This window comes from Marmota monax, unplaced genomic scaffold (genome assembly GCF_021218885.2).
Source record: "Marmota monax isolate L192 unplaced genomic scaffold, Marmota_monax_Labrador192_F-V1.1 WCK01_AAM20220418_F8-fsc00129, whole genome shotgun sequence".
NCBI classification, from domain to species: domain Eukaryota; kingdom Metazoa; phylum Chordata; class Mammalia; order Rodentia; family Sciuridae; genus Marmota; species Marmota monax.
In genome coordinates this window covers 747,560-763,654 of record NW_026693811.1, presented here as the reverse complement: position 1 = coordinate 763,654, position 16,095 = coordinate 747,560, and the positions used below count along the sequence as shown (strand labels likewise).

The window sequence follows — 16,095 nt, the reverse complement described above, 5'->3', positions numbered from 1 at the left end:
TGAGTAAAGTTTGTAAATTTTCTTAAATTTGGAAGATAAATAAATTTGTCTCTTGAGAAAATTACATTACTTTCTATGAAGTAATATCAGACATTTGTAAAGTTTATATTCAGAAGTTCTACTGTTTTATTTTTATGTCATTGATCTTATTTGCTTGTTTTGTTTTTTTTTTTTTTTTTTTTTTTAAATATTTTTTTAGTTGCTGATAAACCTTTATTTTATTTATTTATATGTGGTGTTGAGACTTGAACCCAGTGCCTCACACATGCAAGGCAAGTGCGCTACCCCTGAGCCACAGCCCCAGTCCTATTTGCTTGTTTTGTATTTTCCTCTCTGGTGTCTGATTATTTATAATACACATTTTCCTATTATTTTCTCTAATCTCTTCTGTGTACTTATTTACCATTGACATTCTGAAGTAAATTTTAATGTTTCTTCTGAGTTTGATTATGTCTAAAATATTTAAGGCTTATTATTATACTTTTATTATTATTATACTTTTATTATTATTATTAGTTGTTTATGAAACCTATCCATTCAACTTTTAGATTTACAACTACAAACTGTGGTAAGTGATATGACTTTTTGGAGGAAACCTCAGTCCCTTTTCATCATCTAGGTAGAACCTAGTTTTCAAACCTATAAATGACAATATTAACTGTTGATACAAGCCCAAAATATACATCTTTTCTTCCTATCTAAATGTACTTCTTTTTTTAAACAATAGGTGAATTTTGTTAAGTTATTTTTGGTTCAGTTCCCATCATTTGGGCATGGTTGAATATACATGAATGTCATTTCACTAGCAACACTTTCCTGGGGAATAGTGTTTGCAGTTTTCTACTCATACTGTTTTTTAGACCTCTTTCACTTAAAAAAAAAAAAAAAACGATTTCCACATTAGATAATGAAGGTGCATATCACTAAAGTATGTGTTTTTTTAAATGTTTTTTAGTTGTCAATGGACCTTTATTTTATTTATTTATATGTGGTGCTGAGGATCAAACACAGTGACTCACACATTAGGCAAGTGCCTTGCCACTAAGCTACATTTCCTGCCCAAGTATTGTATTTTTAATGAAAGAATATTTCTAGGATAATTTTTAAAATCATATAATAAAATACACTGACAATTTTGAGTTCTACCTGCACTATACTGTGGGGTTTTTCCCTCTAATTTTCTTGTGGGTATAACAAAGAAGAAAGATTAATCTTTTAAGATTGGCCTGGGGGCTGGGGTTGTGGCTCAGCTGTAGAGCACTCGCCTAGCACGTGTGAGCCCCTGGGTTTGATCCTCAGCACCACATTAAAAAATAAATAAAATAAAGGTACTGTGTCCAACTACAACTAAAAAAAAAAAAAAAAAAAAAAAAAGATTAGCCTGCAAGATAACAACTGAATTTATAAATCTAGTGGTTTAGTCAGGTGAAGATTTTTTTCCAAGATTTTATATGGGGCAATCCAGTACTCTCCTTTGGATGATTTTCAAATCTCTTCTTAATTTCACCCTTCCTTGAAAAACATATTTAATAAAATTTGGCTTCTTTCCTTTCTAAAAGTTTTAACTAGGAGTTATAGTTTGAATATCTATATTGATATTTATTTATTGGCTATCTATATCGATTATATAACTATGATTTTCTAATGTTTATTTTATATTGGTAAAATAATCCTTGACATCTGTAATTTATGAGAAGTATAAACAAATATCAAGCTTTCTTCGTTAATTTTAAGGGGAAGCTTTATAAATCTTTTATTTTAATGCAAAGGTTTTAACTTTTTAAATCTTCTTTGAGAAGTTATTTCTTAAAAAAAAAGAGAGAGATAAGTGTCACTGTAGAATGGGTAGAGACTAGTGATGGGGGGGAGCAGGGGGATAGGGAGGGCGGCAGAATACAACTGACACTAGGATTGCTGTATGTATACATATGGATGTATAACCAATGTGATCCTGCAATCTGTACATGTGGAAAAATAAGAATTCATACCCTAGTTGAATCAAATGTATGTCAAGATCATTGTATTGTCTTGAGCAACTAATAAAAAAAATTAAATGTCCAAAAAATATATAAACTTTAAATAAATTGCTTTAAAGGAAATACAAAAAAAAAAGAGAAGTTATTTCTTAGGCAAAAGAAAGGGCTTATTAATTTTACTATATTTATACTTATGTTTGACTATAGAATGTTTTCTTAAGGTTTTCATAAATGCATTTGAGATATATACTGGATTACAGTGGTCTGGTATATTTTATATATATATATATAAATTAGACCACCTAATTTATCAGAGCCATTATTGTAAGTAATTTGAGAAATTCTTAACATAGATTGTATAAGCTTAAATTCCAAGATTTTAAAATAGATTAATATAGACTTAAATATTTTCTTTACTAATTTAGAAGTAGTATAAATCTTCAAAAAGTCAAATTATTTCAATTTTATTTTCAAAGCTGTATAATACCCTACTTTTTGCCTTGAATCTAAACAACTACTACATGAAGAGATCATTGAATGCGGGCCTAATGAGAAGAGTGATAAGTGTACAAGTTCTAATTAGCCGTTTACAGTCAGATGATCAGAACTATGTGTATTGAGAAATTCTGTTGCAAGGAGAAACTTGAATTTTTTTTCCAAGAATAAAACATAGAAAGCAGTCATTACATTAGCTAGAAAGTTAATTCAAATATTTTTGTTTGGTTTGTTTGGTTTTGAGGTGCAGAATGGTGGCGAACAACAGATGTTCATACTCGTACAGGAACACCCTTCTTTCCACCAATACTGGGAATTCCACCACTGTTTGCTCCTCCAGCCCAGAATCATGATTCTTCATTCCATTCAAGAACTTCAGGAAAAAGTAATCGAAATGGTCCTGAAAAAGGTACCCATATCAATATAAGTGAAGTGTACTATAAATCTTCCATTCTAATACCTATTTTCAGTAGAGTTCAGATTCAATAACATTCTTATAGCATTGCTCTAGATGATTTTCCATTGTCTTGCTTAATCATTGCAATAATTTTTTGACATTAATTGTCCTCATTTTGCAACCAAGTTTAAACAGTTGTTCAAGAAAGTACTGCTTACATATTGATATAGTTTAGTCAGAATTTGAACCCTTTTCACTACTTTTTCCTCTGTATCCTATTACCTTCCTACATGCATCCAATATAATGTGATACTTCTGCAGTTACGCAATAATTATAGGAAAACTTATATCCTAGTACTCCATTTTCCTCCTAAATGATTTTAGCTGGGCCTGATGGCAGACACCTGTAATCCCAGCAGCTTGGGAGGCTAAGGCAGGAGAATCTCAAGTTTGAGGCCAGCCTTAGCATCTTAGTGAGGCACTAAGCAACTTGGTGAGACCCTGTCTAAAAATAAAAATTTAAGAAAGGGCTGGGGATGTGGCTCAGTAGATAAGTATCCCTGGGTTCAATTGCTAGTATTTGCTAGTATTTCTCCCCACACACACACAAAAAAAAATGTATATAAAATCATTTTAGATGACTTGTTATCAAGTGTTTGGGAAATTTGCTCTAAAATGGAAATATTTACATTTATTTTTTTTCTAAGCATTTTTCAAGTGAAGTAAGATGCATATATTAACCCATTTTAAAAATGAAGAAATCAGTGCTATTTAATGCATTCACCATGTTGTGCAGCTATCATCTCTCTTACCTTATTCCAAACCACTTTATCACTCCAACAGGATATCCCACACATTAAGCATTAAGCATTTGTTCCTTCCTCTTCCCCCAGCCCTGGCAATCGCCAGTTTGAACTGTCTTTTTTCCTTCTGGCATGGTGGTGGGTACTGGGAATTTAAAGCCAGATGCAATTTACCACTGAAGTACATCTCCAGTCCTTTTTATTTTTTATTTTGACACAGGTCTCACTAAATTGCTTAGGGCCTCACTAAGTTTATGAGGTTGGCCTTGAACTTGCAGTCCTCCTGTCTCAGCATCCTGAGCGGCAGGGATAATAGGCATGTACCACTGTGACCAGTTGAACTCTATCTTTAGAGATGATATATCTATTGTGAATATTTTATATAGATGGAATCATCTGATATATGACCTTTTGTGTCTGGCTTCTTTCACTAATAATGTTTTTTGTTTATCCACATTTATTTATTCCTTAATATGATTAAATAATATTTAAGTATATAAATATGTTTATTTTTATTTTCAAGGTGTAAATGGGTCAATTAATGGAAACAGTACCTCATCTGTGATTGGTGTCAACACATCTGTACTATCCACTACTGCTTCAAGTTCCATGGGACAGACTAAAAGTACAAGCTCAGGTGGAGGAAATCGAAAATGTAATCAGGAACAAAGCAAAAGCCAGCCTTTGGATTCTAGGGCTGACAAAATCAAAGATAAAGTAAGTTATTCTTTGAAAGAGGTGGGAAATAGGCACACACACACACACACACGTGTATGTGTATATATATATGTATATGTGTGTGTGTGTAAAAATAAAATAAGAGGTCAGACCACCAGAATCTATGAATTACCAACTCTTATTTTTGCAGATGTATATTTTTATGGCATAATAATAGTAGTATATATCTTGAAAATTAGAACTCTCAGCACCAGCATAAATAATACAAATATTAATGGGTTATTATTATTATTATTATTATTATTATTTTGGTGCTGAGTGTTGAACTGAGAGCCTCATGTATTCTACACAGGTGCTCTGCCATTGAGCCCACATGCTAAAATTTATTTAGAATTTTCTATGTGCCAGCTCTGCTCTAACCAATTTATATATAATATCTAATTCTATTATACATGGTAAATTCACTTCAACGTTCTGATCACTCCAAGGTTCTGGATTCTCTTTTCCCCATCATGCCAGGAACACTCTAATATCTCAACTTCATGAACTGTAGGTCGCCATTAAGTCTAGGTTTCATTTACCCAAGCTGAGATAATTCCAGCTATATATTCTAAAATATAGCCTATATAATAGCCTATAATCTTTATAGGCTATTAATATCAGTGAATTTGGTCTGCTCTCATTTGTTATTACTTCTATTTTGGTACTAGGGATTGAACCCAGGAGTGCTTTATCACCGAGCTACAACCCAGCCCTTTTTCAAGACAGAGTCTCACTCAGCTGCTGAGGCTGGCCTTGAACTTGGGATCCTCCTGCCTCAGTCTCCTGAGTTGCTGGATTTATAGGTGTACACCACCACACCTAGCCATCTGTAATTTCTTTTTTAATTGAAACATCATGGTTTATTCTGATTTAAATCTTTGGCATCAACTGTAAACATTTTGAAAACAAAGATAATAATTAGAGTTATCTTTTCTACATTTTATGAAAACTGCTTTCAGAGCTTTGAAAGCACTTTTCAGAGCCACTGGAAGGTGGAAGAGTCAAAAGTCTGTGAATATATATTGTCTGTGCCATAACATCTAAGGTTTAGGAAGTTTCTGGTTCACCATAGCAAGAATAGCAAGATTTCGGTTGCCATTGATTGCAGATGGCATTGTTCTGAACTTTAAATCTGAATAACATGACTCCTAGGCTCTAATTTTTAATCCTAAGAAACTAGTTTATGAATGGGCATGTAGTTCTATGATAGCATGAATGGTTTACTAGCATTCATGAGGTCCTAGATCTAATCTCCAGTACCATGCAAAAACAAAACAAAAGTCCCCAAACAACAACAAAAACCCCAAAGATTTTTTTTCTTTTGCTGAGCATATTTCATTGAGATACTTCCTCTAGATCTTGCAGTTCTCTTTACCAGAAAATAGTTATTTTCCTAAATATAGCATACCCACATGAGGGCTTAGAGGAAAGTCATCTGGGAACTCTCAAAAACATAATAGTACCCCTTCACAAAAGCTCAAAGTGCTATACTTGTGCTCCAAAACAAACATTTTCTTTCCACCTTAAACCACACCACTTTCACTTGAGCAAACCTGATAAAGACTCTTGGTTGTTTCCTCCTAAGGACACATTTCAGGATCTTACTCTCTACCTTTTGCTCTTCAAAACTACTCTTAGTTCTTCTTTTTGATTTGTTTTCAAATGTATTCTCATTAGGGTTAGCAGCAAGGGTCTAACTCTGAGCTGCTGCCACCGTCTCTTCATGTCAGACATTGACTGAAATGCCACTTATTCTTGATCCCCCATGCTATTTTGAAGCAACTCTCAGACAATATATCATTGGTCATAGTTTTATATGCATTTCTGAAAGTTAAGTGTCCATGCTTTTAAACTTTGAAGTAATCTACCTTTTAGAAAGTAGTATGAAAATCTAATAAGTATGAAGTCTAAAATGTCCCAGGCCTCTACAAGTTCAAGGCATTGCCAAGACTTAGAAGGCAATGAATATAAAAGTCCCTTTCCTAGTTCCAATGAGGAACATATATTAATGTTCCTAAGCTGCATTAGTTCTATTAAACTAAATGCTCTTCCCAAGAAAACTAAATACTATTCCCAAGAGCACATATTAAAACTTAATAGGCCCCTCTTTAATAATATATATAGAGAGATTCTGGGATACCATAATGGTGTCCATATACAGCTAAGCAAAAGTAACATTATGGAAAGATTGGCTGTTAAAGGGAGGCATACTAGAACTTAAGATTTTACATAATCTTAAACACTTTTGGATAATATAAGGTGTGGCATAAATTTGTTGTTTAGATAAAATGGAGATGAAGGACATTGGAACAAAAGAAAAAAACTACCTAGTATTTTTCAGTATTAAAAACTTGATACAATTTGCTTCATTTCTTCAATTGATGTATAGTTTAAAAAAAAATGTTCTTCAGCTAAATTTGATGCCCTATCTGGGGGATGGAGTATTTATCTCAGAGGTTGTTACTGAAAGTCACCGATTAAGTCCAGTTCCCTAATGTAGTCTGCATATGTTTTTAGAATAATGTAAATGTTTTAAATTAAGTAATTAAATTCAGAATAAATTATGCAAACATATATATATAGCCTGTTTAGGAATAAATAAAACAATCCAAGATTGAAGAAGTTCTACTCTTACTCTATACCAATTATTGTCCCATGTAGCCAAAACAGTCTTTTAAAAATATAAGTGATTTTTTTATGGCTTTAGAATATCATATATCAGTGAATATAAAATGGCATAGCTACTGTGGAAAATGATAAAATAGTTCTCAAAAAAAAAAACACCTTAAAATTGGATTACCATATTATCCGTCAGTCCCAATTGGGGCTATATACCCCAAATAATTGAAAGTAGGGTCTCAAAGTGATATCTGTACATCTATGTTCATTATTTACAGTAGTTAAAAATGTATTATTATATTTATATGATGTACTTAGAATAGTTAAATCATAGAGACAGAAGTGGAATGGTGATTGCCAGAGACTGGGAGAGATGGAGTGGTAGTATTTAGTTAGTATCAATTTCGGTTTTATAAGATGAAGTGTTCTAAAGATGGATGATGCTGATGACTACACAACATTAAAAATGTTTTTTATTTAATACTACTGAACTTAAAGTTTAAAATAGTTAATATTGCAAAGTTTTTTTGTTATGTTTTCTTTACTACAATAAGAAAAGGGGAGAAATCATGTTATCACTTTAGTAGTGTCTATCCCATTTAGGATAAATGCTTTGCCATGATCTATAAGAGCTATATGATCTTGTAGCTCATTCTTCATTACCTCTTAGCACTCTTTCACTGGTTCACTATGCTTTAACTAATCTACCTGAATTTCCATTTTTGACCATGCCAAACATGTTTCCAGCTCATGGCTTTTTCTTTTGCTCTTTCTTCTATCTTGAAAATAATCTTCTCGTATGTCTGTATGATTTCTCTTATGTGCTTGCTTTCCCTTAGGGCTTAGTTCATTAAAGTTCTACCTGATGAATACATTGAATTCATTACCCTACCCCCACCTCCTAGCACACATTATCTATCTATTTCTACTGTTTTATTCATGGAATTTATCACTCCAAACATTTATGTTATTTGTTGATTCCTTTCTTCCTATCTCAATAGACAGAGTTTATGCTCACACCTTGTATCTGCAGAGACTTTGGCAACTATGCCTGGTACATAGTAGCCTTGAATGTGTTTATTTTGTTTTTGAAAGAAAAAAGTATACAGTGAAATGAAAGTTCAAGGAGAAGGTTTTGAGAAGCTGTTCCATATCCCATGAAAGGAAATTAATAATCTCTTCTTTGATCATTTTTTAATGAACCTAAGAAGATTTTTTAAAAAAATGTTTTAAGTGAGAGAAAAGAGAGATACTACCTAATTATGTGTGAATACAACAAACATACATACACACTCACTCATACAGACTCAGAAAATTATATTGGTGATATCCATCCCATTTGTTCCTTTTTTATCTAATATACGTGCTTGTCTCCTCACTTCACCATTTTTTGGAGGGTATGACTCTTTGCATACCATCAAAGTATGCTTTGGAGAGACCAACTGCATCAGAATCATATTCAATACTTGTGATCCTTGTGCCTTGTTTAGAAGTGGGACCCAGGAATCTGCTAATGTCATCACATTTTGCAAGAGATTCTGCATACCCTAAAACTGGGGAACCAACACCTCTGTACTCATACTTGGGAAATGTAGTCCCATTTCTCATGCCTTTTTTTCTTTTCTTTTTTGGTACTGGGAATTAGGGAATTAAACCCAGGGGAACTTCCAATGGAGCTACATTCCCAGTTCTTTTCATTTTTTACTTTGAGACAGCGTCTTGCTTTACTGAGGGTTTCACTAAGTTGCTGAGACTCTCCTTGAACTTGCCATCCTCCTGCCTCAGCCTACAGAAATGACAGGCATGTGCCACCATGCCAGACTTCTTGTTATCTTTAAATATAAAATTTTACACAGATTATTTGGACTTTAAAATGGTTGGTTTTTCTTTGCTAAATCACTGCAGCTTCTTCATTTCTTTCCTTTCCTACCCACTACCAAACCAAAAGTGATAACTTCAGTTTAGATTTCTTAGGATTTCCATAGACTCACTATATGTGCTTAGAAACCCACATCAGGCCCAGTGTGGTGGTACACAATTATAATCCTGGTGACTTGGGAAGCTGAGGCTGGAGAATTGAAAAGTTAAGGCCAGCCTCAGCAACTTAGCAAGACTCTGTCTCAAAATAGAAAAAATATAAACAACTGGGGATGTCGCTTAGTGGTAGAGTATCTCTGGGTTTCATTCCCAGTACCACAAAAAAGAAAGAAAAAGAGAAAACCCACAACAGATTTTGGTTGCAACATAGGAGCTGTTTCTTTGCCAAATAAGAAGTAGTAGTCTTAATATTAATTGTTATTATTTCCCTTAAATTTCTACCTTGTTTTTTTTCTTGTGTAGAATACTTTATTTTTATTTTTTGAACAAATTTTTTATTTGTGTGGTTTTTTTTTTTTGCATACACATGACAGTAGTGATTTCTACCTTCTTTATTATTATTCCCATATTAATCCCATTTCAGTTTCTCATCCTTCTCTGCTTTATTCTGAGGGAGAAACCCCTCAAGTAATGATAGTGGTCATTACTGTGCATATTGAAGGGTATGTCTATAGACTTCTCCACAGACGTTAAGATCATGAGTTTGGAGCAGTTTACAGAGTGATTGCAAGCAAAATGTAAGAGTAAATCTCCTTGTTCATCTTCATTCTATTTCATTTAACCCAATCTTCAGAAGGCACAAAGGAGAGTAGAAGTTTATAATCTGAAACCTTGGCTTCTTTTGTAGATTTGTATTACTGTCTTCATTACCAACCCCAGTAGTCATGAAGGGCTGTTTCTGTGAAGACCAAAACTTATAATATATTGCTACTTTTCTGTATTTCCCTTCTTTTAAAAAATATTTTTATTAGTTGTTGATGGAACTTTGTTAATTAATTAATTAATTAATTTATATGTAGTGCTGAGAATTGAACCCATTGCCTCACACATTCCCAGGCAAGCATTCTACCACTGAGCCACAACCCCATCCTGGTATTTTATTTCTTTATCTTTCAGCAAATGCCATTGAAATGCTCTTAAGTAACTATAGATTGTACTTTTTATCTTGTATCATTTCAACATTTATCCTTTTTAGTCTTCCTATTAGTAGTTTTACCTTTCTGTTGTTATAAACCTAAGTTAGTTGTCATTCACTCATGATTTTTTCTCCTTTTATTCACTACTATTGTCAGTTCTTTAAAGACAAAACTTTCCTTTTATGTGACCTGATATACCTTTCTACCAGCTTTGAATTATTTTTTTTACAATAGTCTTTGTGTATGTGTGTTTGTGTCTTGGGGACTGATACTAGCAGTAGTCTAGTACTGAGCTACATCCATAGCCCTTTCTATCTTTTATTTAAGGTCTCACTGAATTGCTGAGGCTGGCCCTGAACTTGTGGTCCTCCTGCCCCAGATTCCCAAATCACTGGGATTAGGACTATATGCCACCCCTTGAACATCCATAATCTTAAATATTCCAGAAATTAATCTCTTCATTTGCCATATTATTCTTTTCTGATATGGAATATAAACAAATTCTTTGATGCTAACAAAAGCAGCCCCATAAGTCTTTACAACCTATTTTATCTACTCTATAGCAGTTATTACTATATGGAATTCTTTTCTTTTATATTAAACATCTGTTTATCCCTCATCCCCTACAACTAGAATGAAAGTTTCTCAAAGGCCAAGGACTCTGTCTTACAAACATTTATATGTAGGTACCTAAAAAGTGTTTTGCACCAGGTGTAGTGGTGCATGCTTGTAATCCCAGTGAATCCAGAGGCTAAGGCAGGAGAATCGCAAGTTCAAAGCTAGCCTCAGGAACTTAGTGAGGCCCTTTCTCTCAAAAAAAAAAAAAAAATATATATATATGTATATATATATACATATATATATATATTTTTTAAAAAGGACTGGGAGGGCTGGGGTTGTGGCTCATCAGTAGAGCTCTCGCCTAGCACGTTCAAGGCCCTGGGTTCGATCCTCAGCACCACATAAAAATAAATAAATGAAATAAAGGTATTGTGTCCAACTACAACTAAAAAATAAATTTTAAATCAGTAAAAAATTTATATATGACAGTGGAATGCATTAGAATTCTTATTACACATTTAAGGCACAATTTTTCATATCTCTGGTTGTATATAAAGTATATTCACACCAATTCGTGTCTTTATACATGTACTTTGGATAATAATGCTCACCTAGCACGTTCAAGGCCCTGGGTTCAATCCTTAGCACCACATAAAAATAAATAAATAAAGTAAAGGTATTGTGTCCAACTACAACTAAAAAATAAAATATTAAAAAGAAGGTGGGGGGCACTGGGAATGTGGTTCAGTAGTTTAGCACCCATGGGTTCAATCCCCATAACCAAAAAAAAAAATAAGGTATTTTGTATGTTATAGGAAGAAATATAAAGCTAAATATATAACTTCAAATATATTATAATTGGAGTAATGAATTTGTTTACTGCTCTTTTTAATGTCATCATTTTGAAGCATAGCAATCAAATGAGTAGATCTGTGTATATGCTATATTGATAACTTTCAATATTCTATATGTGACTGAGCTTATACTTTCTATTAGTGAGTTCCTGTCAGATAGTTATCAGCTAAACAATTACCCGTATAATATGTGACTTTTTCCTTTTTCCTAAAAGACATTTTCATATTGAAAATATCAATTGAAAATTAAAGAACATATCTTTTACTGAAACTTGAATTTTGTCAAAAATAGTTTTGCCAATTACCTTGTTTTTATCCAGAAACCAAGGAAGAAAACTATAGAAAGTTCTAGCAACAGCGATAGTGATTCAGGCACATCATCTGACACCTCAAGTGAAGGCATTAGTAGCAGTGACTCAGATGATCTAGAAGAAGATGAAGAGGAAGAAGATCAAAGTATTGAAGAAAGTGAAGATGATGATTCTGATTCAGAAAGTGAAGCACAACATAAAAGTAACAACCAGGTATGATTTGTTTCATGGACATATTCATATTTTGGAAATAACTCAATGTATATTGACTCTCAAAGTCGATAGGTTTCGTTTTTACTCTTCTTTTTCTTTCAAAGTGTATAGTTTTAAAGTAATCACTTGTTTTTCCTGCTTTTACACATAAAAGAATAGGGGACAGAGACTATTTTTAAAGAAACTTTATTTTTATTTTTATTTTTTAGTAAAATAAAATAGAATAAAATAAAATGCTTTATTTATTTATTTTTATGTGGTGCTAAGGATTGAACCCAGGACCTTGCACATTCTAGGCAAGTGCTCTACTACTGAGCCACAACCCTAGCCCTTGGTTTATTTATTTATTATTACTACTACTCCTACTCCTACTACTATTATTTATTTATTTATTTATTTATTTATTTATTTATTGGAACTGGGAATTGAACTCAGGGGCACTTGACCACTGAGCCACATCCCAGCCCTAATTTGTATTTTATTTAGAGACAGGGTGTCACTGAGTTGCTTAGTGCCTCGCCATTGCTGAGGCTGGCTTTGAACTCGGGATCCTCCTGTCTCAGCCTCCTGAGCCACTGGGATTACAAGTATGCGCCACTGCACCTGGCCCTTAGTTTATTTTTAATGAGGTTTATACTGTATATCTGATGCCAAACGTAGTTAATTTGTTGACTACAGAAATGAAAAACAGTTCAGGTAACAGCAAGGTTTTTATTAGAGCTTCTGAAGCAGGGAGACATGGCACTGACAGGCAGTGACACATGGCAGTGTCAGGATGGCTCCTTGAATGAAGGGAGAAAGTTAAGGTTTATTCAGGCTAAAGGGCTGTTTATAAGTTGGGGAGGGTGGTGGTGAGGTTTAGGAATTGGCTTTAGGTACATTACAAAGGTATGTTTTTCTTTTCCTGTGAGGGCACTTTAACTCTGAAGAAAGTGTGGTCAACAGGATCCTGGAGCCAACATTATTTTTTCATATTAACACCTCATGCTATATAAATATCTCTACCTTGTAATAAAGATGAGTTGCTGTAGCTATTAAGAGAACACATAGCTGAACACAGTAGTACATGCCTGTTCAGGAGGCTGAGGTAGGAGGATTGTGAGTTCAGAGTCAGCCTCAGCAACACAGCAGGATCCTAAGCAACTTATGGAGACCCTGTGTCAAAATAAAACATAAAAAGGGCTGGGGATGTGGCTCAGTGGTTAAGTGCCCCTGGGTTCAATCCCTGGTACATCCCCCACCCAAAAATTTTGTTTAAAAAGAGAACACATAGATGAAACATGAAAGAGTACACAGATCCTAGCAAATAATAAGTTAAGGGACCTGGGAATTTGCTGTTTTGGTGGCTTTTCAACAGCTTTTATTCTTTATGTTGTTTCTCCTGGGAGACTTATGGCAGAACATCCTGGCTTTAATGATTCACATAGTCTGTGAAGCTGATAAGGTTTTTTAAGGGGAACGGATAAGGCACACACCAAGCTTTTGAAACCTAAGCAAGCTATAAGTGGAAAAAAACCCTTATAGTATCTTTTTTTTTTTTTAAAATTGGTTCTTTTTAGTTATACATGACAATAGAGTCCATTTTGATGTAATTATACAAGGATGGAACGTATCTTATTCTAATTAGAACCCCAGTCTTGTGGATGTAACACAGTGGTGAGATATGTCTTTTAATGGCTGTCAGGACATGAGTTAAGGCCCAGGAGTGCATTTGCCCTTTGTCGCTATAGTGGTTTCTGTCTGATATCTATCATAAGTTACTAGGAACAATTTTTAAAGTAAGTTTTAAATAAAATAAATTTCTCCAAGTTTTATTGCTTGATACTTTTTAAAAATATATATTTATTTTTTATTTCAATTTGTTAATATGCAAAATGCATTACATTTCACATTACACATATAGAACACAATTTTTCATATCTCTGATTGTACACAAGGTATAGTCACACCATTCATGTCTTCATACATGTACTTAGGGTAATGATGTCCATCTGATTCCACCATCTTTTCTACCCCTATGCTCCTCCCTTAACCTCCCACCCCTTTGCCCTATCCAGAGTTCGTTGATACTCTTAATAGATGTTAATAAGTTGTCTTTTTAATTTTATTTCCAGGTGCTATTACATGGTATTTCAGACCCAAAAGCAGATGGACAGAAAGCAACTGAAAAAGCCCAGGAAAAAAGAATACACCAGCCATTACCTCTTGTGTCTGAATCCCAGACTCACTCATCATTCCAATCCCAGCAGAAGCAGCCTCAGGTTTTGTCACAGCAGCTTCCATTTATTTTCCAAAGCTCTCAGGCAAAGGAGGAATCTGTGAACAAACACACCAGTGTAATACAGTCTACGGGATTGGTGTCCAATGTGAAACCTTTATCTTTGGTAAATCAAGCCAAAAAGGAAACTTACATGAAACTTATAGTTCCTTCTCCTGATGTTCTTAAAGCAGGGAATAAAAATACCTCTGAAGAATCTAGTTCTTTGACCAGTGAATTGCGATCTAAACGGGTGAGTTAAAATGATTTTGACAAGATTATTAGAAAAATACAGAGAATGCACTGGGAGTAGAGCTCAATGGTCGAGTATGCTTAGCATATGCAAAGCCCTGGGTTCAAGTGCCAGCACCAGAAAAGAGCTTTTATTATATACAATATACAAATTGTATATAAATATTAAAATTTTTCATATGCAAATTTAAATTAAATTCTCTATTTTTGTACTTTCTGAGACTCTAGGAATAAAATGCATATATCAGAAAATTAAATATTCTGATTTTAAGGTGGGAATATAGCTTAATGGTGAGTATTTGCGTATGCAATATGATGAGGCCCTGGGTTCGATCCCCAGCACTACAAATTTTCCCCCCTCTGGTTTTATATTCACATATACATGTATTTAAGATATTTTTTTGGCACATAATCATGTCATTCCACTGTCCCACACTCCATTATGTTTTAGCAGTAAGAGGATAAATATAGTGTTTAAATTTTTTTTTTTTTTTAGTTGTAGATGGACACAATAGTTTTTTTTATTGATTTATTTTTATGTGGCATTGAGGATCAAACCTAGTGCCTCACGTTTGGAAGGCAAACACTCTACTATTGAGCTACAACCCCAGAACAAGGATAAATATGTTTGAATGTGATGAGCTTTAGTTACTTTTGTTTAAGATTAATGTCCTTTTTAAAATATCAATGTTATTTTTGAAGGACATGAACTCTTGAGTAATTTATCTCTGTAAATATAGAATTCATAAATTTCAATTGTAAAATTTCTTTATTAAGAATCGTTTCCTAAGACTGATGATGTAGACATACTCAGGAAGCTGGGGTAGAGCATTACTTAAGCCCTAGAGTTCAAGGCCAAGGTCAATCTGGGCAAAAAGAGAAAACCTGTCTCAAAAAATATTTTTTCTTAATGAATTATGTGATACGTAACTTATCCTTACATAAATACCTGAGTCAGTCTTCAGTCTTCAGTCTTCATTTTTATCTTTATTTTTTCCTTGCTATTGATTTTATGTTAATACATTCTTCTGTCCCATAGAATTCTAATAATTAAATAATGACTGCTTTATATTCTAGAATCAGCCCAGAATAGAAAAATATTGTTTGAACACAATTTCCTGTCTCTTGGTTACAAATATTAATATTAAGCATCCTAATAATTAGATAACACTTGTAGAACGCTTATTATTTGCCATCTAGTATTTTAAATGCTGAACATGCATTTACTCATTGGATAATAACATTCATGTATGCTACTATAACTGGACATCTCCAATATAGGCCTGAAAAGGAAAAGGCTAGTCTGTAATGCTTGCTACTCCAGAAATATGTGGATTCAAATAGGTAGGAAAATACGTATTATTCGAAACCAGCTTTGAAGGAAGATAGAAGAAAAGTAATATTTCAAAAGTACACATACTTGGAATCTCTAAGTTAAGCAGAACTTTTAAAGCAGAAAAGGCAGTAAAGTGAGACAAAAGGCAGGTTTTGTTAGTCTGTAGTAGTCAGGCCTATGTAGAGTGCAGTTCCATCCTAAGCTTTCTTGGTGCCTGTCAGAGTTTGGGTAGTAGCCCTTTACTTTCTGTGTTACTACTAATAATATCAGTGAAAGCAAATGAGAGA

At 33.6% G+C, this 16,095-nt stretch overlaps 1 protein-coding gene across 21 annotated transcripts in view; it reads left to right on the top strand.

The window, feature by feature from the left end:
• Baz2b (bromodomain adjacent to zinc finger domain 2B) overlaps window positions 1-16,095 on the top strand; it is a 361,835-nt gene that overhangs the window by 247,735 nt on the left and 98,005 nt on the right. For 18 of the 21 annotated variants that reach the window (XM_058584941.1, XM_046462280.2, XM_058584942.1 and 15 more), the window contains 4 exons: window positions 2,716-2,880; window positions 4,195-4,388; window positions 11,760-11,963; window positions 14,078-14,473. In XM_058584941.1, the coding sequence (XP_058440924.1) occupies window positions 2,716-2,880; window positions 4,195-4,388; window positions 11,760-11,963; window positions 14,078-14,473 (959 nt within the window). The remainder of the gene's footprint in view (window positions 1-2,715; window positions 2,881-4,194; window positions 4,389-11,759; window positions 11,964-14,077; window positions 14,474-16,095) is intronic. The other 3 variants (XM_046462283.2, XM_046462294.2, XM_046462296.2) reach the window with 1 other exon arrangement.